At 42.3% G+C, this 26166-nt stretch overlaps 2 protein-coding genes across 4 annotated transcripts in view; one reads left to right on the top strand and one right to left on the bottom strand.

Annotated features, from left to right (window-relative positions):
- LOC127614473 (uncharacterized) overlaps positions 1-26166 on the bottom strand; it is a 316500-nt gene that overhangs the window by 184632 nt on the left and 105702 nt on the right. The gene's annotated exons all lie outside the window — the stretch shown is intronic.
- Positions 1-26166, top strand: part of dicer1 (dicer 1, ribonuclease type III) — a 103713-nt gene that overhangs the window by 4607 nt on the left and 72940 nt on the right. Inside the window, exons 2-10 of one of the 3 annotated variants that reach the window (XM_052085646.1) lie at positions 809-895; positions 1006-1208; positions 3591-3753; positions 7446-7576; positions 14347-14481; positions 18337-18497; positions 18637-18805; positions 24442-24914; positions 25105-25237. In XM_052085646.1, the coding sequence (XP_051941606.1) occupies positions 1095-1208; positions 3591-3753; positions 7446-7576; positions 14347-14481; positions 18337-18497; positions 18637-18805; positions 24442-24914; positions 25105-25237 (1479 nt within the window). In that variant the 5' untranslated portion in view covers positions 809-895; positions 1006-1094. Of the gene's footprint in view, positions 1-808; positions 896-984; positions 1209-3590; positions 3754-7445; positions 7577-14346; positions 14482-18336; positions 18498-18636; positions 18806-24441; positions 24919-25104; positions 25238-26166 lie in introns of those variants that run through there. The other 2 variants (XM_052085647.1, XM_052085648.1) reach the window with 2 other exon arrangements.

The raw sequence follows: 26166 nt of genomic DNA, 5'->3' as shown, positions 1-26166 counted from the left end.
CACGTGCAAATTAGCTCCGGGGTAGGTAGCCCCGGAAAAGAGCTTATACTTGCTCCGGGGCAAATGCTCGTTTGCGAGGCAGCACCGGTGTAAATGTGCACGTGTGAACACAACTGGGTTAAATTAGCTCCAAGCAAATGCTTGTGAAGAGTACGTATGGCGAGAATGCGTTGCTTTCGTGCTCTGTCGGACTTCCGTAATGTGTTGATTCATAACGACACAAGACTTGGCTAGTAACATCTTTCCTTTTGTAGGAGAATGGACTGTCTCGGAGTTGTTTGTTCCTTTGTTGTTTGTTCACAACCACCCGCCCCCATAGAATTTATTTAGTGATTTCCTCTCTTGATTTTCTGTTTCGCGCAATAGTGTTTGCTTTTCTGAGTGTCATTGAAGTCATCATTCATTTACGTTTTCTTGGGCGGTCACTGTCGAGCAGAAGGCACGGAAACCGAGAAGGAGAAGGACGTGCCGGTCCAGTCGTCGCTTGAGTTGTGTATATGCAGTACGTTTTAAAAAGAACCAACACGACAGCTCGTTTGTTTTCTGTCGTTTTGCTCCGCTGCAGAAACTGCCGTGTGAACGCAAGTGGGGCAGCCCCGAGACTGTACCGGGGCTGCCCCGCTCAGCGGCTTTGTACGTGTGAACGGTCCACACAATTTGCTGCGGTGCAAAATATCCCGCAACAAACTATCTCGGTGCAGCACCGGAGCAAATGTGTGCCGTGTGAACGGCCCTAATATGTATTTCTACCTTACAACGGCAGTATCACAAATGCAGTATTATGCAATCATGTATTTCTGTTCCTCAGGTGTGTTCATGGAAGAGTAAGGCATTAAGAGATTTAATCATGGAACCAAGATTAAGTGTTTCCTAATCCAGATTGTGTTCCAGACTTGTAAGTATATTTTTGGATAGATTTTGTTCAATAGTTTGAAATACCAACACTTAATTTTCTCTGCTCGCTGCTCTCTGCTTTTGATATAGTGTCCCAATCTCCTTTTTTAGTGAATTTGTGGAAAATCCGATATGAAATGAAATAAAATAAAGTGGACAGCGGGAGGAGTTCTGCCCATTATTCTCCATCTCGTTGAAAAATGGCTGGCCTGAAGCTTGTCACCCCGGCCACATCTCCCATGGGGCCTTTTTTTGGACTTCCATGGCAGCAGGAGGCTATTCACGATAATATCTATACACCCAGAAAATATCAGGCAAGTAGTTGTTGCTTGTTCAATTGTGTTCACTGAATTTCAGTCATTTGCGTGATTTTGTATCAAGAGTCAATGGTGAGGCACATCTTTTGGTTGGTTTTGTGGAAAAAGACACAGTTGCTCACGTGTTGATATATAATGTACAATGAAACCTTCCAAGTCGAACACTATTCATTCGATAAAGCTAGTATATGTTTTGTTCCAAGTTCAAAACAACATTTCCATGAATAATCATCATGCATCGCTCGAGAGAAGCTAATCATTATTTATTAATACTTAATGTTGGCATAGGGCCGAATCCTTGCACCTCCAAAATCATCACTTTTCAGGAGACATTACAGCATCAAAGAGAGCAAGTCATTTTGAACACTTGTAAAATTTACCCCCACGCACTGACCAATAGTACAGATTTGTGAAAAGATATTACGTTGAATTGTGACATAATTTTCAACCTGATGCAAGCAATAGCAAACAATCAATCTTGACACACACACACTTTTTTTTAATGACAGAAAAGAAGTAATGAGGTGGTGATGCCACTACTGTGCTACTTTATGCACTTTAATCAAACTATCGTATATAGCACAGTGTTTTAATTTTGACAACAAATTTTAATTTATTTTTAGCTATCGTCTTTCGACTAAAATTTAAGTTTTTTTTTTCAAATTTAGTGAGCCGATTCTATTTTAGTTTGAATCCGATTTTATTGAACGAAAACAGAGAAATATTAAGTCAACTACATTAATAATTAATGTAGTCGGTTTTCCTTCAACATACATTAAAACTTTTATCCAGAAAAGTGTCACTTGTATTTGTAAGTGTACTTGAAAACACAAGACACACATTGAACAAAACTGTCTTGATTAAATTTAGTTGCAAGGAAGAATGTTGAAATGTCAATCTTGCGTTACCTTAAAAATTAGCAATTACTTTTCAACTGAATAAAAACAAACACCTGCATAATTGCCCCAGATTAATTACAATGAATGTAACCACGTTTGATCATCAATCTAAATAAAGTGCAGCATGCAGTCCTTGCTACAACAATCCTGGTAACCACAGGAGTCTTTCATTTATTTATGTTGGTCCATTTTAGCGAAAGCATTTAATGCTAATGAGAATTTTGCTCCATTACGCTTTCCCTGAGTGAGGTCACCTGTGCTTCTCATGGTCTCACCACCCGTGGGAGGGGTCAAAGGGGTTGGGTGCAATGCGAGCTGGGCGGCAGCCAAAGGCGGGGGACCCTGTTGCCCCCGCGACCCGGCCCGGATAAGCGGTAGAAGATGGATGGATGGATAGGTCACCTGTGACCTGAACACTCTCACAACGTTAGCAATGGCAGCATTATTTTCCTTCTTCTGATTGGATGTTGTCACTGTGGTTTATTGTTCGTTTTTTTAAATTTCTTCACGAAATTTTCAACGAATTTAGTGGTCGTCATAATATCAATGAATGACTTGTTTTCGTATGCGTTTCGTCTGAAATTTGTCAGTGAAATTAACACTTCACACACCACCTCCACTAATCCACAAGGATGCACACATAGGCTTTCTAAACATGAAAATTCATTTGAGTGTGCGAGTGCAAACTCGTGGTCAGATGTTCTCCTTCAGGATTTTATGGTAGACAGTAGAATTTATTGACCCATCAATCACGGCAAGTTGTCCTTGTCCTGGGGAGCAAAGCAGCCCCAGCCCACCACACTGCCACCACCATGCTTCACTGCTGGCATAATGTTCTTTTTCTTTTCTTTTTCAAAGCTGTGCCATTTTTACACCAAATGTAATGGGCCGCACATCTGAAAATGTTCGACTCATCAGTCCACAGAATGTTTTTCCAAAAGTTTTGAGGATCATCAAGATGTCTTTTGGCAAATAAAAGATGAGCCTCTGTGTTCTTTTTGGAACGTAGTGTTTTTCGCTTAGGAACTCTCCATGGATGCCAATTTTAACCTATATTCTCATGTATGAACATGAAAATGTTCAATATTATCTGCTAACAAAAAATGTAAAAGGGTAAAATGATTTACTGCATATCTGGTCTTTGACTCCTTAGCTGGGTAAATATTCCATTACACAACCCCAATTCCGGGTGTCTGTCTCAAAGGCGGCACACTTTTTACACGATGCATGTGCCACTCCCATATCCTGTACATTCGTCGCGCATACTGAGACATGAGAGGTGCAACAATGCAAGAACACATTATTACTCAAATCCCAAAATACTTAAAGGTATTTGACTTTGGGCGTTTCACCATATCAGACTTTATATTTTATGGAAATAAATTTTATGTCACAATTTCTTGTATTTGTGAATAAATTTAGATTTTTGTTGCCATTTCTTTTTGAATATCTCATTAATGACTTGAATCTTCTTCCACAGGTTGAACTTCTTGAAGCAGCTCTTGAACATAACACTATTGTCTGCTTAAATACTGGCTCAGGAAAGACATTTATTGCTGTTCTCTTAACAAAGGAGCTCTCCCACCAAATTCGCGGACAATATCAAGAGGATGCGAAGAGAACTGTGTTTCTTGTCAACTCAGGTACTTGCCAAATGCAATTCATGCCTTGTTTTTGTGTGTCCCAACTGCCATTTAGTTTAGTACTAAATGATACGTTTTTTATAGCAGTTGTCTTATTACCACATGTCATTTGGCTTTGTGGACAGAATAAATGAATAAATAAATATATATATATACATTATAAGTTGTTGAGCATCATTAAATACTGCTTAAGTTTATGGGAAAACGGACTTCGACGGCCCACAAGACTTGTCTGCAAAATCCAACAAGGTTATTCAGATGAGCCATATTTAGTATTTTGACTATAGTTTGCCTAAATTAGAGTTCTGCCACAAAAAGAAAAATGGAAACATTTCTCTGCATTATTTAAACTACAAATTACTGTATAACAAGCATCAATTGATTAAATTAATGGCCTCTCTCATTGAATCAATAAATACTGAGCATAGTATCTTGGCAGGATTTCTTCTCGAGGATTTCAGTACATTTTGAAAGTGGTCATAATGTGGCGGGTTGGTATATTGACACATTTGTGTGACTTTTTTGAAGTTTTATCCAATCTGTATTTACAAAACCTATTCCAATGAATTTGGAACTTCGTGTTAAACATGAAGAAAAACAATACAACAAATTCCAAATCATGTTCAGCTTAAGTTTAATTGAATATACTACAAAGACGTATTTCATGATCCAACTGAACTTTTTTTTTTTTTTTTTTTAGCAAATAATCATTACCGTATCATTTTATGGCTGCAACATGTTCCAAAAAAGCTGTGACAAGTGGCAAAAAAGACTGACAAAGTTGAGGAATGCTCATCGAACACCCATTTTCGAACAGGTTAACAAGCAAGTGGGGTGCCATGAATGGGTATAAAACGAGCTTCCCTGAATTGCTCAGTCATTCACAAGCAAAGCTGGGGCAATGTTCACCTCTTTTTAAACAAATGCTTGTGAAAATAGTTCAGGGACAATGTTCCTCATTGTACAATTGCAAGGAATTTAGGGATTTCATCATCGAGGGTCCATAATATCATCAAGAGGTTAGAGAATCTGAAGAAATCACTGCCATGTGAGCAGCAAAGCTGAAAACCTACTTTGAATGCCAGTGACCTTCGAGCCCTCAGGCGGAACTGCCTCAAAAACTGATGTCAATGTGTAATGGATATCATCACCACATGCACTTTTTGAACACTTCAGGTAAACCATTGTCAGTCAATACAGATTGGCACCACATCCATATCTCCAACATAAAACTCAAATCTACAATGCAAAGCAAAGGCACGACTGTTATGGTGGCCGGCCTCACTATGCTAACGTTCACGGAAACGGCGGTGATGGTGATGGCGGCGTCAGCCGAATGCGGGCACGCTGCCGATGGGATAGTCAGCTTGGTCTCATTGTTCTTCAACAGTGTGTCAGAATATGTGAAAGCGGTCTGTTCTGCAAACAAAGTTGGGCACTGTACCACTGCTAAATCAGCGAGGGTATCACAGTATATGAAGTTATAGAGGGGCAATTACATTTTCGGAGTTGCTTGAAGCGCAAAGATGTAGAAAAACTGTAACGGTTGCCAAGGGCTACATCGACATACTAACTCAATTGTGTTAAGCATAAATTTAATGTCTTAATTTTTTTAAATACAACACTTATTGTATTGCCATTTGTGTAGCCCGACTATCTTTTTGTAATTACAAAATTAAAATCTCTCACATCAGAAAAAAAAAACATTGTGAAATTTTAAGGTATGACCTGTACTCCTCTATTTTACAAGATGTTTTATAAAATTTTAAGCTATTACCCTTACTGCTCTATTTAACAAGGTGCTAATAACTGTTCATTATTTGGTCCAGTAAAATTTAAGAAAATAAAGGTTTTGCCCAAATCCCCAATTAGCTGAAAACGACCTGATCATCATCATGTACCGTAAATTCCGGGCTACAGACCGCACCTGATTAAGAGCCGCGTGGTCAGATTTATGAAGAAAAATCAAATTTGTAAATATATGCACCACACCGTAATATAAACCGCTGGCCAATGAGTGGCGGGTGTTCGCTTCTGTGTCCATGCCGCCGTGGAGCGCCTCCGGGTGCGGGCCCCGCTGAACCTCCGCAGAAAAAAAACACTAAATTTCTTAAGGTGAAAATAATCGCCATATTTTTATGAGCATGATAAATAAATTTGCACAACGAAAATACGCTGAAACACATAAGAGGCCAGACAAAGAGATATTGATGCACATCTGCGTAATTACGAGGAGAAATACTGCAGCTTTAAATAGAATAATGCAAATCATATAAATCGCAAAAGATGTATGAAATGAGGGCGGCCCGGTAGTCCAGTGGTTAGCACGTCGGCTTCACAGTGCAGAGGTCGATTCCAGCTCCGGCCTCCCTGTGTGGAGTTTGCATGTTCTCCCCGGGCCTGCGTGGGTTTTCTCCGGGTGCTCCGGTTTCCTCCCACATTCCAAAAACATGCATGGCAGGCTGATTGGGCGCTCTATATTGTCCCTCGGTGTGAGTGTGGGCGTGGATGGTTATTCGTCTCTGTGTTCCCTGCGATTGGCTGGCAAGTGATTCAGGGTGTCCCCCGCCTACTGCCCTAAGGCGGCTGGGATAGGTTCCAGCACCCCTCGCGACCCTAGTGAGGATTAAGCGGTTCGGAAAATGGATGGAGTAATGGATGGATGGATATATGAAATTATTTCTACAGTCAGCCGCTTAAAATGATCATCGTTGGCAGCCCGACGCTGCGCGTCTCAAAACACAGGTAAAATGTGTTCTCTCGTGGCCGCTTGTTTTCAGTATGATGGGGAGTCACCTTTTTTACTTACAGTCCGAGTGAGAGGCAAATCAATTGTCAGAGGGTCTTCGTCCATATTTATTATTTCATCTGGGCTGATGGAATTCTCCCCTATCTTTGTTTGTGTGAATGTGCGGAACGAAGCAAGTTTGTCCTCATAATTGGGAGGGAGCTGCTGACATAACGTCGTGCGTGCCCTAATAGACAGGCTTCCATTTCATGAATCCATAACACCACGACGGGCCACCTTTAAAACCTTTAAAAGCTTTACTTGTCTTTTTACACTGGCTCAGTTCTTCTTGCCGGAGCATCCACCTTCGCACCATCGACTCGTCTTTGCCAAGATTACAGGCAGCAGCTCGATTTCCTTCTTTAACTGCCAGAGTGATCGCTTTTAGTTTAAAAGCTGCATCATATGCTTTTCGTCTGGTATTCTCTGTGTTGATCAGGGTTATAAGAAAGATTGAAATAAGGAAGTCGTGATTACCGGTAATCATACAATTTCATTGGACCCCTGTGTCGGGTAACGCATTTTCCCCCGCTACGGCAAAAAGAGCGGAAGTTGTGATGAGTCACACAATCTCATTGGACCTCAGTGAAAGATTCATTCATTTTATTAGTCCGTGTTTTTCCCACGATGGAAAAAAAAAAAATGAAAAAGCCGCTTCATATTACACGCCGCAGTGTTGAAAGTTTGGAAAAAAGTAGCGGCTTGTAATCTGGAATTTACGGGAATTTGATTGGACATTATGGTGAATTTCCTTTCTTTTGTCTTTTTTTTTATTGTGACCTCCACCTGTTTGTGAAAATAATTGTGTTTTTGTGCTGAAGATGGCAGTGTCCTAATACTTATAAATAATAATGTTTTCATTTTTTGGGATGTAAATTTAAAATTAGTCATTGTTTTTGTGCAGCCTTGGCTGTTGTTCAGCAAGCAGCTGCAGTCAGAACTCACTCTGACCTCCAAGTGGGAGAGTACTCAGACGTGGAAGAGACTTCAACGTGGACTTACCATCAGTGGAGTGAAAAGATAATCAAGCAACAGGTATGTGGATTCCGCTTTATTTCTGATTAGCTGTCTATCCCTCGAAATAAGAGTCTGGTGTCTGACAGCAGAGATGGTCGGTTGATCATGTCTTTTATCCGGTTGGTTTCAAATATTGCAGCAACTTAAAAATGTGGGATTTACATCAAACAATGTAGAATTGCTCTCTGGTTAATATGACCATATTTCCTGCACTTTAAATTGCTTCGGATTATAAAGCGAACCTTCAATGAATGGCCTTTTTCGAAACTGTTTTCATATATAGGGCACACTGCATTTTAAGGCGCACAGAATCAAAGTACAAGAGTGGCTGTGGTTTCATTGTGCATCCACTATATGAAGCGACGCTAAAATAAATAATATACAATACAGCTTTGTTATATAGCATTCACAACCGCTGCAGCTTTTTAACAAAGCACTTTACAGAACTTTTAAAATACTTGTCCAAAAAATCTGAATATTCATTCATATGTAGCTCCCTCAGGATGTAACATGAAGCCTGACACAAAGTCCATAAAAATACAAGGTTTGTTCATTGGCAAGCTGGAAGATCTGCTCCAACACGGACATGAAACTTGTAAATGCAAATGGCATGACAAAACAAACGCTATGAGGACAATTGATTCAACAAAAAGGCACACAAACCTGGTGGGTTCACATCCACAAGGGGCTAAATATCCTTATAAAAAAAATCCTCGTCTCACCCCTCGGGTGGTGTCCGTCCCTCATTCAGCTTGGGTCCTCTGCCAGAGGCCAGGAAGCTTGAGGGTTCTCCGCAGTATCCTTGCTGTTCCCAGCACTGCACATTTCTGGACTAAGATGTCCGATGTTGTTCCCAGGATCTGTTGCGACCACTCATCTAGTTTGGGTGGGGTCACTGCCCCGAGTGCTCCGACCACCACTGGCACGACTGTCACCTTTACCTTCCAGGCTCTCTCCAGCTCCTCTCTGAGCCCTTGGTATTTCTCGAGTTTCTCGTGTTCCTTCTTTCTGATGTTTCCATCACTACATCCACTACAACAGCTTTCCTCTGCTCTTTATCTGTGATCACGATATCTGGTTGGTTCGCCATTACCATCTTGTCAGTCTGGAAGTCCCACAGGATCTTCGCTCTGTCATTCTCCACCACCTTCGGAGGCGTTTCCCAATTTTGACCGTGGGGTTTCCAGTCCATACTCCGCACAGATGTTTCGGTAGACTATGCCAGCCACCTGGTTATGGCGTTCCATGTAGGCTTTCCCTGCCAGCATCTTACACCCTGCAGTTATGTGTTGGATCGTCTCGTTGCCTCTTTGCGGTTTGTGCCCAAGTGTGATATACCTGGGCCTCAATGGCTGTGGTGCTCAGGGCCTGCTCCTGAGCAGCCAGGATGAGTGCCTCTGTGCTGTCCTTCAGGCCAGGCCTCTCTAGCCACTGATAGGACTTCTTGAGATCAGCCACTTCAGTTTTGGTCTGGTGGTACATCCCGTGTGTAGGGGCTTGTCCTCCAATGATGGTCCCTTTTCCGGTGCCTCATCTTCTGTTCCCCATTGTCTGAGACATTCTCTGAGTACGTCATCCCTTGGAACCTTCTCCTTGATATATTCATTCAGCTTGGATGTTTCATCCTGGACACTCTCAAACTCATGAGTCCCCGGCGTCCTTCCTTTCGGCTTGCGTACAGTCTCAGGGTGCTGGATTTGGGATGGTACCCTCCATGCATGGTTAGGAGCTTTCGGTTCATAACGTCGGTGGTCTGAATCTCTTCCTTTGGCCACCTTATTATTCCTGCAGGGTATCTGATCACTGGCAGGGCATAGCTGTTTATTGCCCGGGTCTTATTCTTGCCATTGAGCTGGCTTCTTAGGACTTGCCTGACTCGCTGGAGGTATTTGGCCGTAGCCGCTTTCCTTGTTGCCAGTTCGAGGTTGCCATTGGCTTGTGGTATACTGAGGTACTTGTAGCTGTCCTCAATGTCTGCTATTGTTCCTTCAGGGAGTGAGACCCCTTCAGTGCGGACTACCTTGCCTCTCTTAGTCACCATCCGACTACATTTCTCAAGCCTGAATGACATCCCGATGTCGCTGCTGTAGAATCCTGGTTGTGTGGATCAGGGAGTCTGTCCCTTTCGCTCTTAGCATACAGCTTTATGTCATCCATGTAGAGGAGGTGACTGATCGTAGCTCCATTTCTGAGGCAATATCCATAGCCTATCTTGGTGATTACTTGGCTTAGGGGTTTCAGTCCTATGCAGAACAGCAGTGGGGAGAGTGCATCACCTTGGTATATGCCACATTTGATGGACATTTGGGTAAGTGGCTTGCCATTGGCCACAAGTGTGGTTTTCCACAACCTCATCGAGTTTGCAACGAAGGCTCTTAGCGTCGTGTTTACCTTATACAACTTCAAGCATTCAGTGATCCATGTATGTGGCATCGAGTCATAGGCTTTCTTGTAATCAATCCAGGCTGTGCACAGGTTGGTATATCGGGACCTGCAGTCTTGTGTGGCTGTTCTGTCAACCAGAACCTGATGTTTGGCTCCTCTGGTATCTCTTCTGTGCTTCGCTCATGTGTCCTCTTATCTTAGCCGCAATGATGCCTGAAATGAGCTTCCATGTTGTGGAGAGATGGGTTATTGGCCGATAGTTGGATGGGACTGCACCCTTTGAGGGATCCTTCATGATCAGGATCGTTCGCCCTTCGGTTAGCCATCCTGGGTGAGTCCCATCCCTCAGCAGCTGGTTCATTCGTGCTGCTCGACGCTCATGGAGTGTTGTGAGTTTCTTTAGCCAGAAGGAGTGGACCGGATATGGTCTGGTGCTGTCCAGTTCTTCATATCGAGACTCTTTCCTGTATATCTGCTCCTGTTATGGAAACTGGGTTCTGTTCAGGGAGGTTGCTGTGCTCCTCTCTCAGGGTCACCAGCCATTGTGCACTGCTGTTATTGCAACCTCCTTCTCCCATATGCCTTTCAGTTTCCAGTCTTGGTGGGTCAGTTCTGTTGTTAGGAACCTGCCACTGAGCGTACACTTTCGCAGGCTGTGTTGCGAACAGCCTGTTTATTCATCTGGCCTCATTGTCTTTCGTGTACCGCTTGAGGCGGCTGGACAAGGCTTGGAGCCTTTGTTTGGCAGTTTCGATTGCTTCAGGTATGGTCATCTGGATGTACCTCGGGTATATTGGATTTATTGGAAGTGAAGAAGCTGCCGGTCATTCTGGATGGTTTGGCGCGAATGTCCAACACTCAGACTCAAGCGGTGACTGAGTTCAACCGCAATATTGATGCAGTTTTGGAGCGACTCAGCGCGATTGACAACACCATGGAGAGGTTGGAATCCATGCTGCGGAAAGAGTTTTTTGAATTCGGCTGATGGGCGCCAGTAAAGAGATACAGGCCACGGACTCGAGGCTGTCTGAAATTGTTGGCGGCCGTCCCTCCAAAACAAACAACGCTATCTGGCCTTTCCCCTGGATGGAAGTACGCATGGAATCTAGGCCCCCCACCATCACCCCCCTCCTTCTCGGCCATGGACTGATAAACCAGGACTGTCTTCATGATGAGCAGACCTCGACGAAGCAGCTATGACCTTTACACGCATACACATACACAACTGGACAACCACACGCGCATACTCATCCTTGTTATCACCGTCTTCATCGTTCCGATTCTTTTTCCCCCCGTGACGTGGTCCGATATGCAGAGCGCAACGGGGACCGTGCAGCTGGTCATTCTCGGCTGCGTCGCGGTTAGCCCCCCTATGTTAAAGCAGCTGCTGTGTGACAAAATATTTTTTTCACTGTTGTTGATGAACAGTAATATTGTGCGAGAGATTGTGTGAATAACTGCTCCAAGTGAAAATTTTTCATGTAAAATTGAATATCGCAATTGTTATTATTGTCGCAAATTTGCATTTTGCATTTTGCACATAGAAAACTGAGTCATGATTCCATGTTGATGAGAGCATTAAAATGGGGAAAATAGGACAAAAAATATAAAAGGAAATACAGAAACGATAAAAAAATGCGTGAGTAATCACGATTAATTTTTAGTTCATTTGAGTTCATTGTGACAGTTGTTATATATATATAGAATAAAACACCTGTTCAGCTATGCATGGCGTCTAAATCCACCTGCTTACACTCTAATCCCTGGAAAATAAGTTTAATGTCTACCATTTGAATATAATGCATGACCGGCTGATTGATCCGGAAAGGGAGTAGCAGAAAAAAATAAACACTTGCGATGACCGATAAGTAGAGCAGAGGGTCCCCAACCTTTTTTGACCCACGAACCGGTTTCATGTCAGACAATACTGTATTTTCAGGGACCGGCCGTTAAGACCGAATAGATACAGCAATATAATATGATATGACCTGTATGAAAAGTGTGGTACAGTGCACTCCGCTTAATAGAACACCATTGGGCCGAAGCGCTTCTGTTCTACTAAGCGGGGTTTCTATTAACCGGAGACACTTTATTAGGTACACCTTCAGACACGTCGACGACCAAGTTATGCACGCAGAAAAACCCCTGCTGATGAGTTAGAAGAGATATTACTTTTGTCTGGAAACAGGAGTCCGTAATTTTGCGGTTGACTTCCCTCTCAATGCGCTGGATAAGAGGGAAGTCCTGGAAACCGCGGGCGTACCTTCTGAGAATCCGGCAATGCATCGTATCGTCTGAGTATGTCCTTCTTATCCGCAGGTGATAGCCCTCGTCTCTTGAATGAAGTTGAAGCCATTGTGACGTGCGTGTGTCTATGTGTGGAGTGACGCGTGCTACCTGTTACTGTATACGGCTAGAACTACCGCGTTTTCTCGCGATAGTGGTACAGTATCGCGATAGCTACACTTCGAAAACCACTAGTTTACAATGTTCATTGCTTACGGCCTGTTCTATTAAGCGGAGATCTGTTCTACTAAGCGGAGTATCTTTATAGGAAATTGCATTAGGCAAATCCGTTCCAGAGCCTTTTGCTCTATTAAGCGGATTACTCTATTAACCGGTGTTCTATTAAGCGGAGTGCACTGTATTTTCGAAACTTAATAATGAACACGAATCATGGCAGCAACATTCTCTGGTCGTTACAGTAACGTTTAAACGTGCCTTCAAAATAAGATGCGCTCGCAAATAAAAAGTGCATGAAAAATACGCCTCATCATCGTCGCTCATTATGCAGAGTGGGCTTGGTGCGTGTGAATCTCCCGTTGAGGTAAAGCTTTGTTTAAAATAGGACTCCTGATACTGCCTAATAAATCTAGCCTTTTCTTTCTTGAAAGTCATAGGCTCCTCGTCTCCTGGCTGGGCCTTTTCCCCTTCCCAAAAGAAACCTTTCAAAGACGTTTGCTTTTTATTCATTTTACTAGCTCCTGGGTTTAATTTCCTATCACGTGACTAAGAAGCGTGGATTCACCTGCGTCAAGAGTAACATAATAGATGTAACAGAGAATACGGTAATTTTTTTAAATAAAACATCCTTCAGATTCCAAAATTAATAAAACGGAAGGAATGTAAGTTATTTATTCTTTCTGTGCGGCCTGGCACCAAATGACCGGTCTGCGGCCTGACGGTTGGGGACCCCTGAAGTAGAGGACCGATTTATTTAACTAACGGGTCATCTTAAGGCAATAGCACCCCCCAGTGGAACCACACAGTGCACTATCAATTTCAAGAGTGGTCAAACCCCATAGACAAACAAACAAAAACAACAACAATATCCAACTTTTAATACGATATTCCCACTTGGTATCAAGGTTTTAAGGTCTCTGACTGAGGCAGGCCTGTTAAATGTAGAAGTAATGTCACTAGCGGGCCGCGGCGAGGAAACGACGTCCTCCCTCTCCAACACGCGTGGAGTTATGTACTCACCACACCATGGGTTACTGTCTGTTTATAAAAGCTGCTTCCAACTGGTGGTGGAAGCAGGGTTTTGGGGAGCCAAACTGACTCAAGGTAAAAAAAAAAAAATCCCACGCTGTCCTCAACGCATACCTCATTTATTCCTCCAAGACGTCCTCAGTGACAGGGGGTTACGATCCGTCGGGTTCAGTTCTGTCCTCAACCGTCTGATCAATAATCAAGTATTTTACAAAACTGATCCGACGTGACCAGACGTCACAGTCAAATTAGTGCGGACAAAAGATGAAGTTTGATGACACCATGTCGTCCCTTTGAGAAGCACAGGTCCTCCATGCACAAGCGGCCGGTGCGCTACATATATATGTAGCCCCTGGGTTATTTTATGTGCGGCTCTTGGGTAATTCCGCCGGTCCGTCAAGGGCTATAGCACAGGTGGTGATAATTGACCACCTGGTAAAGGTGCGGAGGAGTGGATGTGTTACGGAGGAGGAAATGTTTTTTAGCCACCGTCCGCTTATATCTATCGCATTGGCAGGACCCTTTCTCGTCTCAAATTTTGCAAATGGAATAACCTCTAGGAAATCAATTGATTATATTTGAGATATTTTGTAAACAGCATGTTGGGGTGGTATCTCTACAGGCTTACGCTGTGGCGCGAGATGATAACGGGTTCCCGATCACTCAGAAGAAAAAGCTGTCGAATTCTCTACTTTTATCTTTCTATACACTTGAGAATGCAATAATCTAAAGTCACAAAAAGTGGTCTTTAGAACTGCCCTATAGCCAGTGATGGCTTTGGCTATGTATCTAAATAGGCGATTGAGTCAGATAAGTTGCACCTCAAACTTAATTTGTTTCTGTGACAGATGAAAAACGTGATTCTTCACATTGACATTTTTTTTCCCCGTCATTCTTCTTATATGTTGTAGGTGCTGGTAATGACTTGCCATATATTCCTGCATATACTGAGGAATCAAATCTTACCCTTGACAAAAATCAACTTGTTGGTTTTTGACGATTGTCATCTTGCCATCACCAATCACCCCTACTGTGAGATAATGAAGGTGAGTGTGTAAGTGTTACAAAATAATGTAATAATCAGACTTTGAAGGGTTTGTGTGTTCATGTTGTCTGGAATTTTTATGATTACTTAGGTAAAATTAACATTGTATCATCAAAAAGAGCAACATTTTAGATGAGTCAATAATTTGTAAAAAAAAAATAACACCCGTTTGGACTGACCAATTGATAAGATCTGTGGGAAACAATATGACTTGTCAACTTGTGACAGGAGCTTCCCAACGACATGTTCGAGACCCCACACACAATTCCAATAATCTCAGAACACATGTTCCTTCAAATAGAAAGAAGAACAGAAAACTCTCAGTCAGGGCACCTGTTTGACTGTCTGCATTCTGTTCCACATCATACTTCATGGGGTCATGACTCCGGAGACATCGTCTTTCCTCACACACAAAGATTTGGGGTGGCAATACTGATTATATGTTTATTATTCATTAGCTCGGATCTTATCGGGACAACTCCAGTTTTGTCACATACATGTCAGAAAGATCATTTCAGCGGGAAATCTTAACACATAAGAAAAGCTGGTCCATTAAAGCCACGTTTTAACATTGTGTTCAACCAGGACACAATAATGGAGGCTACTCGGGGGGGGGGGGGGGGGGATGGCTCGAGAGCAGGGGTGTTCAAAGTTGGTCCTCAGGGGCCGCCGTCCTACCTGTTTTCCAGCTCTCCCGGGTGCAACACACCTGATTCAGATGATGACTCATCAGCCATCTCTAAAACAGCATTATTTGAATCAGTTGTGTTGCTCCCGAGAGAGCTGGAAAACAGGCAGGACGGCAGCCCCTGAGGACAGACTTTGGACACCCCTGGTCTAGAGTAACTTTTTGTGGTTCAACTGGTGTGCCAAACTCTTTTTTTTTTTTCTTCTTCTTGGTTGCACAACCGGGAAAGTTAGTTGCACCAACATTTTTGACCACATCACATTCACAGAGCTGCCAAGCTATAGAAGTTCACTTCTGGAACAGTTCATTTTAATTTTCCTTCTCTTAAAATTCTATCTAAGACCATTGTAGCAGGACTGCACATAGGAGTCTTTTATTGAATGGATATTTAATATTATTATAGACAGACACACACACACACACACACACACACACTTTTTCAAATAAATGCAAGACCCCAACTAATGGCTAAAGGTCATTTTCAGGTGAAGACATTGAAGGACCAAAATAAAAACAAAGTATTAAAAATATCACTCACCAAGCTACACTTCAACAAGCCATTGCTGTTTATATTCCAACAAGTATTAACTACTATTCTGACAGTAATTCCAAAGTGCAGTGTCAGGGTTTTTATCCATTACATCCAGTAGTTCCAGTTCAGCCATCTTGTTTTATGAATTTGATGCTGCAAGTGGAGAGGCATTAGCTCAGAAGCCCCGCTTTTATTTACGTTTTCTCTACTGCCAAATCTGACAAGAATCCATGCAAGTCCCGCTGGTCACGCTCTTGTCCGGGATGTTGAAAGTGCGGTCCTATGTCATGAGACTGAGTCAATTTGTTCTGTAATCCAATGTTGATCAAATCCAAATGATTAAAGCATCTATCAGCAAAGTTAAAAAGTACATTTTAAAAGGAAAAGGCACAGTTCGTCATCACTCTCTGGAGGCCGCCGGAAACCGCCACCCTCTTCAGGTGATTGATGACCGTCGAGGCGCCAAAGTCCAAGAGGTCTGCTGGCACACCAGTTGTTATATGGACATCCTTGTCATAAGGATCCTTTTTCATGAGCACTTTGAAATTCATGCCTTTTGTCACATCCCGGGTGGATTACTATTATGCACTTTGCTTTGGAGCCAACCAGTCCTCCATTAAGTGTCTCCAGTTGGTCCTGAATGCTGCTGCACGCCTCTTGACTGGTAGAGGGAGCACATAACTCCTACACTGGCATCCCTTCATTGGCTCCCTATACATTTTGGAGTTCTTTTTAAGATCCTATTTGTTTTCAAATCTTTAAATGGCCTCACTCCACCTTAATTCTCTGAGCTCCTCCACCCCTCCGCCCATACCCGGCGCCTCAGGTCTGTGGACCAGATATTATTAGAGGTACCAAGAACTAAGCAGAGGCCCAGAGGGGATTAAGCCTTTTCTGTTGCTGGTCCCTCTCTTTGGAATGACTTCCTACTGAACATTCGGCAAGCCCCCTCACTGCTCATCTTTAAAACTCATCTCAAAACTAATTTCTGTTCTTTGACTTTTGACTAGGCCTGACCCAGACTTGACTTAATTTTACTGTTTGTGTGATTTCTACTGTCTTTGTAAATATATTGGTTTATTGTTTATTGTTGTGTATATATAATACTTGCGCCATGTCGAGCACTTTACAGCGGTGGTTGTTGTTTAAATACAGTTGAATTGAGAGTTTCACATAGCCATGGCATACCTTTCCTGCATTGTTTCAATTAACTGGAAATGCATCATAATAAAATAAAGCAAATGGTTTGAGCACTGTGTCTAACAGTCAAGGCATGGGAGTATTAGCCAATGACAATATTGTTCATGCGTAGTGAACAAAGATAAAAAAATGTCAATAAACTGGTGTAGTATAATTAGCAAATGACACAACATCCATAGGTCGTTTTCTACACTTTTTGAAATTTGCTTACTTCTCTGCATTCGAGTCCAAATTTTACCACATAAAAAAAACACGATGACGACAATTCCATTATAACGGCCCAACTGTCATGTTGTCGCCATTTGCATGACTCACTGAGAAGTGTTGGTTCTGTGACTTGTTTTGGTTTTATTCCTATTTTTGTTCAATTCTGACTGGCTTGGGAGGACTCTTTGTTGACATTTGAGAGTGAAGATGTAGATTGCTAAGATAGTTTCCCCATTCTATTTTTTCGCAAACTTGTGGCTTTGAAGTGCTTGTAAAACATTATTATCCATTAATCTATCCATCCATTATACAAGCCGCTTATCCTCATGAGGGTCGCGGGTGTGCTGGAACCCATCCCAGCCATCTTAGGGGAAGAAGGCAGGACACACCCTGAATTGTTTGCCAGCACACATGTATCTTAAAATCCCCCAGAAGCAGGATGTGTTCATATATCGGTATGATTTGGGCAAGATTTGAAAAGCCATTCAGAAAATTCTTATTGTATGTTAGAGGACAGTAAATGGCAGCAAAGAGCACAGAAACAGCCCGACTGACATTAAAGAAAGTGTATTTTAAACTGGTGATCAATGTGGTGAATATAATGTACATTATCCAAATATTTTTTTAAATAGTCGCTGTTCTTCCACCACGACCTGAACTTCTCAGAGCGTCCAAATAAGAACATGCAGGCGGAAATAGTTCTCGCATCACAGTGCACTCACCATTGCCAGCCCAAATCTTATCAGGCAGAGGAAATCCAGGTTATTGGAAAGAAATAGCTCCCTCAGAATGAAGGTTTTGTTTATCAACGACCGCGTTTTTAATAACATTATCCTGGTGGGAGCAGCAGGAGTGTGCAACTCCTTCAATCGGCGAGGTCAGGGAAGCTCCCTCAGCAGCTGGGCTTCCACGCCGTATCGGAGGAGGCATGGACGGCAGCACAGCCGAATCTTGCTGGGAGAGCCGAAAATTGGTTGGAAACGGACATGGACAGGATTCCCGAATGCGCCACAACGGGCTACATCCTTGTTTTCAGGAATGAGCAGGGGACAACCCATATCTTTGTACATTAACAGTCTCAGCAAAATGCCAATCACTACAAACAGATAATAAAGCCGAAAACTCAAGACACAACGGCCCACTCTATCTTGAATAGTTTTTCTCTTCTTTTCTTGATAATGATCCTGCTGTTTTTTTTTCTGTTTTTTTGTTTATGTCACTTTCTGCAGCTTTTTGATGGCAGTTTATGCAGTCCTCGTATTCTGGGTCTCACAGCCTCCATTCTGAATGGAAAGTGTAACCCATCAGATCTTGAGCAGAAAATCCAGAATTTGGAGCAAGTCCTGAAAAGCAGCGCAGAAACTGCCACTGACCTTGTAGTTCTTGACAGGTCCTGTAATATAATTATTTTCATGATTAATATATTATGGAAATCAATGAAATAGTGTGGGATTAATATATTCACGATCAATACATCAAATGTATTTTCATGAAAAATGAAAATGTATTTCATATTCTATTTATTCCAGATATGCCTCTCAGCCAAGAGAGGTTGTGCTGGACTGTGGCCCCTATCTGGATAAAAGTGGGCTCTCCTCTCGTCTACAAGTGGAGTTAGATGAAGCTCTCGACTTCTTGAATGATTGTACCATTTCTGTTGCAAGAGAAGACAGGGGTCCGACAGTCGTCCCTCGGCAGGTCAGAATGATTATATCATGTTGCTTTTAATTCATTCACTTCAAGCGTCTCCTGCCATCAACGGGTATACTCTTTTCACGGCGAGGTGTGTAGGAAGATCTGACGCAGCTCCACTGTTACGAAAACAAATTGCATTATACCAAAAACCTACACCTGGAAAACCTACAAACCCAGTGAAGTTGGGATGTTGTGTTAAACATAAATAAAATGGAATCCAATAAGCTCAGGGAGCATACAGAGGCAAATCTGTTCCCAAATGGGTGGACCTGAAACACAGTTGCTGTCAATATTACTCAGATCTTTGCTCTTTCTGGGGCATCTTTGACTTTAGTCCCTGCAAATATCAAAGGTCACCTGTAATTATATTGTAATGTCTAAAAAGTACAGCTAAAAATATTTCTTTTTTTTTTTGTATTTTGTATAGAACACACAATAAAATGAATTAAAAATAAATAAATACAAGCAAACACAAATATCCAATGGCAGGAAAGAGTCTCAGTAACAATATGTGGTTGTCCAACTTCTATTCAAGAAATACAGTGAAGTGCAACAATTATATTTAATACAATAGGGCTTGAAGTAACATTTTTGAATACCTGCCATTTAATCCGAGTTCAGGCCAGACAAATGTGTTGGCAAGTTCTTTAATGACTGTTAAATATAGCTGTGGTGACTCAGTCTGGACCCTGGATGGGACCGATGTAATGATGAACAAACTACGTGACTGTCTGTGAATGCACAATGAGAAAATTCACAAAGGGCCACTAAGAGGCAAAAAATTGCGACCTTTGGCAAAGGTATAAAAATTTGTTCACGTCAGGGTTCGTCCAATGCCGCATATGTACGAGAAATCCTTGGTCAACTTACACCAGACATTCAACAAGTTTTACTGTTTTTTCTGAGTTTCTCTGCCTTCGAAACAGTTCGCAATTGTCCTCCGGTCAGTGGGATATGGGCTTTGAAAAAAAAAAAAGGTCCCCTATTTGTTTTCCCCATCCATTTTTCCTGAAATTAATGCTAATTTTATATCGTTGTGTAAAGGCTGAGTCTTTCACGTTATTCTACACTACTATTTTTATTATTTTGTGGAGGTTGAGGCTTTCACACATGTCATTCTTCACCATTAACTTTGTTGTTACTTTCATTATAGCCATCGCAAACAGCTAAATATCTATAATAAGATGATAAAGCAATCAAGACAAGCTCGTTTCTCAAAACGTATTAGTGTTAACCGAAATAACCGTAAAACATTTTTTTTCCACAATTGATCGTGTCATTAATCCTGATTTTAATGACCAAATCCATCCATCCTTTATCTGAACCACTATATACTCACTATATCCAATCGCAGGGCACACATAGACAAACAACCATTCACACTCACGATCAGGCCGAAGGACAATTTGGAGCAGGGGTGAGGCCAACCTCCCGCGATTGACCCGTTACAGCAGGTGGATACAAACACACGTAGGCACACACTCGCACATGCATGCACACGTCTGCCATGATGAACAACAACCATAACAGACCCTAACATGGACGAAACAAAAAAATAAATAAACTAAATACAAGACAACACTGAGATTGGAAAATAGAAATCCCTGCTTACCTTACTAGGGGACCTGACACGGAGGCAATGATGCACGTTTGCACCGTGTTAATTTCTAGAAACATCACTATTGTAGCTCACGTTTACCGTTTTAAAATACTTCTCCTGGCGCTCCAGATTCCTATTGTTTGACACTGCCATCTGTGAATTGCAAATCAAATAAACTTGAATGACAATAAACCCCCCCAAAATGTTGATACAGCTCTGATGGCAAGCTGCACTTGCAGACTGCTGACCGCTAACAACTTTCCGTGATACAGTTCATGCCCCACAGTACAATACAATACATGCTGATTTATATAGCGCTTTCACAACAGCGGCAGCTGTAACAAAGCGCTTAACAAAACGGTTAAATTAAAGGTCTTATTTTTTTTGACTCCCCTTATTTGTGAAAGTTAAACTAATCGGATTCTTCGGGTGCAGTGTAAAGCAACACAAAAATACATACCGTATTTTCCGCACTATAGGGCGCACCAAAAAGTCTTCAATTTTCTTAAAAGCTCACCGAGCGCCTTAAAATCCGGTGCGTCTTTTGTATGGTCATTACGGTAATACATCGACTCCAAGATGGCTCCTTCCTGGAGACATGCTTCCAATGCTATAACTTGCTGTTGGTAGAGTGAATTGTGTCGCTGCTTTATTAAGTATGTGTTGCAGCTCTGAAAAAAGGAGAGCTGTGATGTTCATTTTTAAAATCTGTCTCAACAATTACAGGTAGGTCTTTGTCTGTCTACGTTATATGCCTTCTTCCGTTCGACTCGAGAGGCGTTCAAGACCGCCTCCGAAAAACGTAAACTAATTATTACTACAATGAAACTCCAAAAATTGAAAATAATACAGTACATCAAAACTGAAAAGCAAGCAAGGATATCACAAAATAAATTCTATAACCACCTCTACAGAATTTATATTGTGATTTCATCATTTGTGAATACAAAACAAAGGAATAAATAACTACTACTGAAATCTGATCGTAGTCGTCGTGGCGCTATGATCAAGGAAATGCCAATGCGTTTTTCGGAGGCGGTCATGAACGCCTCTCGAGTTGAACGGAATAAGAGAAGGCACGGAGACGGACAAAGTCTCGCCTGTATTTGTTGAAAAAAGGAGAGATGTGATTTCTTAGGGGGGTAAATTCTGTAGGGGGGATACCTTCATTGGTATAATCCAGTGCATCTTTTAGTGCGGAAAATACGGTCTTGATAACACACACACAAAGACACCCAAATCCTTTTTTTCCTCTTCCATTTCCTAATACACCCCCCGCGGTCAACTTGGGACCAGTCGGCGGACTACCAGTCGACTGCGATTAATTGATTGGACACACCTGATTTAGAGTGATCAATTAACTAATTATGCATGTTTTTGGAATGTGGGAGGAAACCAGAGAAAACAAATGCTGGATGGGGAGAACATGCAAACTCGACACAGGAAAGCCGGGGGCCGGAATTGAACCTATGACCTCTGCACTGAGGCTGACATCCGAAACAATTGCCCCCTTGCGCCCACCTAAATCAATATGTTGTCAAATTCAATGTGCGAAGATTTTTCAGGCCATTTTAATAGTAAGATAGAGATCATATTGTCCCTCCTTAGATAGCAAGACCTTGGAGCATCAACCAGGAACATTTGTCCTGGTTGATGCCGAATTATTGATCAAGGTTATTTTTCACCTTAAACCCACAGCATTTGTTTTAGATCCAATCTCCACATGCTTTTTTAAATCTGTTTGTTGTTGTATTGTTTGTTGTTCTTTACATGATAATTTGATGAAACATGTATGTTCTTCTTTTATTTGAAGGTCCTGTATTTTTTGGTTGTAATATTTTAAATATTCTTTAAAGTGCTTTGTTACAGCTACAGTGGTTGTGAAGGCGCTATTCAAATAATGCATTGTATTCCCTTTAGCGTCGATCCATCTAGTTGATGCATAACGCAACCTCAGCCACTATTGCAGCTTCTATTCTATGTGCCCTCTTGTGGTGTGCTCTAACTATGGAAACGGTTTTAAGTCATTCATTGAATGTGCACCTTATACTCCGAAGCACCTTATAATGTGGCAGATACGGTAATTAGAATTTTTCCAAACCTACTACATCACGTACCTTGTTATGATCGCAGGTTTTGGACTGGTGTGTTCCTGGTTAGGCCGCCGTCTGCATGTCTGATGTTCCTCACCACGGTCCAAGGAATGCTCAGGGAATTTATATGAATGATCAGACGGAGGGAAAATTAGAGGGAACATTGGTTATGGGGCTGTCCTGGTCGACAAGCCTCTGCAACATCATGTGGTCATCAGGGACAGTGCCTTTGAATTGACAGACCGAGGTTGTGGTCCCACTTTTTCAGAAGGAGGACAGGAGGGAGTGTTCTACAGGGGCATCACACTCTGGTGAGGTCTATTCAGGGGTGCTGGAAAGGAGGGTCAGCGGGAAAGTTGAGTCTCAGATTCAGGAGGAGCAGTGTGGTTTTTGTCCCAGCTGTGGAACAGTGGACCAGCGCCACACCTTTGGCAGGGTCCTTGACTCCAATGGGAGTTCGCCCAACTAGTCCACATGTTTTTTGTGAACTTGGAGAAGGTTTCGACAGTGTCCCTCTGTGTGGGCAGGTTCCATAGTATGGCTGTTCGCCCCCACACCCATGTTAAGAGTTTGGTTCGCATTGCTGCCAGTAAGTCAGGTTCATTTCCAGTGACAGCTGGCTGCTGATTTTGATCATAACCTTTATGGACATAATTTCTAGGTATAGTCGAGGCATTGAAGGGGTCCAGTTTGGTGCCTGCAGTTTTGCATCTCTGCTTTTTCATGATGGTGTTGTACTGTTGGCTTCTTCAAGCCAGGATATTCAACTTTCACTGGAGGTGTGCGCTGGCAAGTGTGAAGCGGTTGGGATGAAAATCAGCACCTCCAAATCTGAAATAATGTTCCTCAATTTGAATAGGGTGGAGTCCCCTATTCTGGTCATGCAATCAGAGCTGTGGAGGAGTTTAACTCATTCAGTACCAGCCAATTCAAGACCAAGTCTGAAAAGACGTTTAAAAACGTCTTTGGGAGTGAATAAGTTAACGGCAGAATGGAGTGGAAGATAGATGTGGCATCTGCTGTGATGTAAACTTTATCGGTCTGTCGCGGTGAAAAGAGCTGAGCCAAAGGGCGATATACATTCCTACCTTCACCTATGGTCACGAGCTGTTTGTTTGTCACCTCAAGTTTGTCACGCCAAAGGAAATCCTGCATGAATACAAGCCTTTTGAGCGGCCTCTGAGAGTGTAGAGTGGTACAACAACCGCAATCAGGACAACTATGTTTCGTGGAGTGATTCTGAAGAGGAAGATGAGGATGAAGAGGTGGAGACCAAAGACAGGGGTGAATTGGCCAAAGATCCCAAATACAAGCAGATGAAATGGGTTTCCTTCGTAGTGTGTTGAGCGCTCTCCCTTACAGATAAGATGAGAAGCTTGTTTATCTTGAAGGGGCTCACAGTCAAGCCACTTCTCCACATTGAGAGGAGCCAAATGAGGTGACTCCGGGCATCTGAATCGGATGCCTCCTGGAGGTGTTTTGAGCATGTCCCACCGTCAGGAGGCCACATAGACAACCTAGGACACGCTGGAGACACTGTCTCCTGGCTAGCCTGGGAATGCATTGGGATCCCCTGGGAAGAGCTGGAAGAAGTGGCTGGGGAGAGTGAAGTCTGGGCTTCCCTGCTAAAGCTGTTGCCCCCACAACCCATCACTGGATAAGCAGTAGAGAATGCATTCATGAATTGACACTATTGTTTATCCTTGTAATTTTGACTCAAAGAACAGTTTTTAAGGACAAATAGAATATTTTTTGTTGTGGTCAAAATGCCAGCAATCCCCCCCCCCCTCCCCCCAACAATGCTTATGTTTAAGATAACATTTTCCGGGACCTATCCCCCCTCCCCCGCCCCAAAATAAAAGTCCTGACAATTTCATCATTTATTTGTTTGTTTATTCGAAACTCAAAATATATCTTCTTTTTAACGCCGTCTTTGTCTTGTTCAGGTCTTAAGTGACTGCAGGGCTGTACTGCAGGTGCTGGGGCCCTGGTGTGCAGACAAAGCAGCAGGCATCATGGTGCGTGAGCTCCAGAAGTATATCAAGCATGAACAGGGGGAGCTTAACCGCAAGTTTCTGCTCTTCACCGACACCATTCTCAGAAAAGTTCATGCCCTCTGTGAAGAACATTTCTCTCCTGCCTCCTTGGACCTCAAGTTTGTCACACCAAAGGTTCTCCGTCTGTTGGAAATCCTGCATGAATACAAGCCTTTTGAGAGGCAACAGTTTGAGAGTGTAGAGTGGTACAACAACCGCAATCAGGACAACTATGTTTCTTGGAGTGATTCTGAAGAGGAAGATGAGGATGAAGAGGTGGAGACCAAAGACAGGGGTGAAGCCAACTTTCCTTCGCCATTCACCAACATTCTTTGTGGAATTATCTTTGTGGAGAGGCGTTACACTGCAGTAGTCCTAAATCGGTAGGTTTACCCAAGTCACCCCTAGTGTAAGAGGTACGGTGTTTTCACTGCAATCAATCAAAAAATGATCATAAATCCTGATTTGATTCTTTTTTCTGTACACATGTTCAACCCACTGATTGTTAGGACAGTGTTATAGCACAGACAAAATGCCATTGATCATCTCCGACATTTTGCATTTCCTTTTCAGTCTTATCAAAGAAGCAGGAAAGCAGGACCCAGAGTTGGCTTACATCAGCAACAACTTTATTACTGGCCATAGCATTGGTAAAAACCAGCCAAGGAACAAGCAGATGGAGGTGGAATTCAGGAAGCAAGAGGAGGTATAAAAACACAACAAGAATCCACCTACAAACACACAGGCGAATTTTTGTAGAAAGTGGATGGTAATGGATGTTATGTTACACCATGTTAAAAAAAATCACCATAACTTTTTTTTTGTGCATCTTGGAGAATTTTTCAAAATATGTGAAGAGCACTTAGATGCTGTACATGACAAATTCTATTTCCCACAACGCTCTTCTCGGTAGTCCACATGAGTAGTCAGCAGGCTTGTTCTAAAAATAGTTCGCATGGGATATGGTGCGTTACGTAGAAAGGTAAAGATTTGAAAATATAAAGGCTTGCAGAGTTGATAGAAGTCGTGTTGCATATTGATATGCATCTGTTTCTTACCTTGTTAAATCATTGTTGGTCATTATTGTGAGAAATCAATATGATCAGTAGTTCAGCGATTTAGCGACTTTTGACTTGATTCATGATGCAAAGGTTCCCTTTGGCATGGAAGTACTCGAGGATCAAAGAAATAAATGTATGCTCAGACACAAGCACTTACCTAAAATACACACATTTTTAAAAATTGGCCGACGACTGTATTTGATAGGCCCATATATTTGTTTCTTTGCTAGCGATAATTCAACATTTTAAAGTCCAATGGTACCTCCACTGATGAACGTCTCTTCATACGAAATTGTAAAGTTACGAAATGCCTCAGCAGGAAAATATTGCCTCTTGTTATGAAAGAAATTTGAAATTACAAAAGTTAAAAATATAGTATGGGCTTCCAGTCGCAGCAGATCAGAGTTTCCTGAAAGCAACATACTGATATGTAATTGACTCTTACCGAGCACTTCTACCATTTTTGTCTACGTGTGTAGATAGATATGTTGATGCAGCATCCTCGTCATTTTCCCCTCAGGCGATGAGGCGCTCCAATAGTTTTATGTAAATGTGAATCACCCAGAAAAAGTGT

This window comes from Hippocampus zosterae, chromosome 14 (genome assembly GCF_025434085.1).
Source record: "Hippocampus zosterae strain Florida chromosome 14, ASM2543408v3, whole genome shotgun sequence".
Classification (NCBI taxonomy): Eukaryota; Metazoa; Chordata; class Actinopteri; order Syngnathiformes; family Syngnathidae; genus Hippocampus; species Hippocampus zosterae.
The sequence above is the reverse complement of the archived record's forward strand: the minus strand, read 5'-3'. Positions and strand labels throughout refer to the sequence as shown.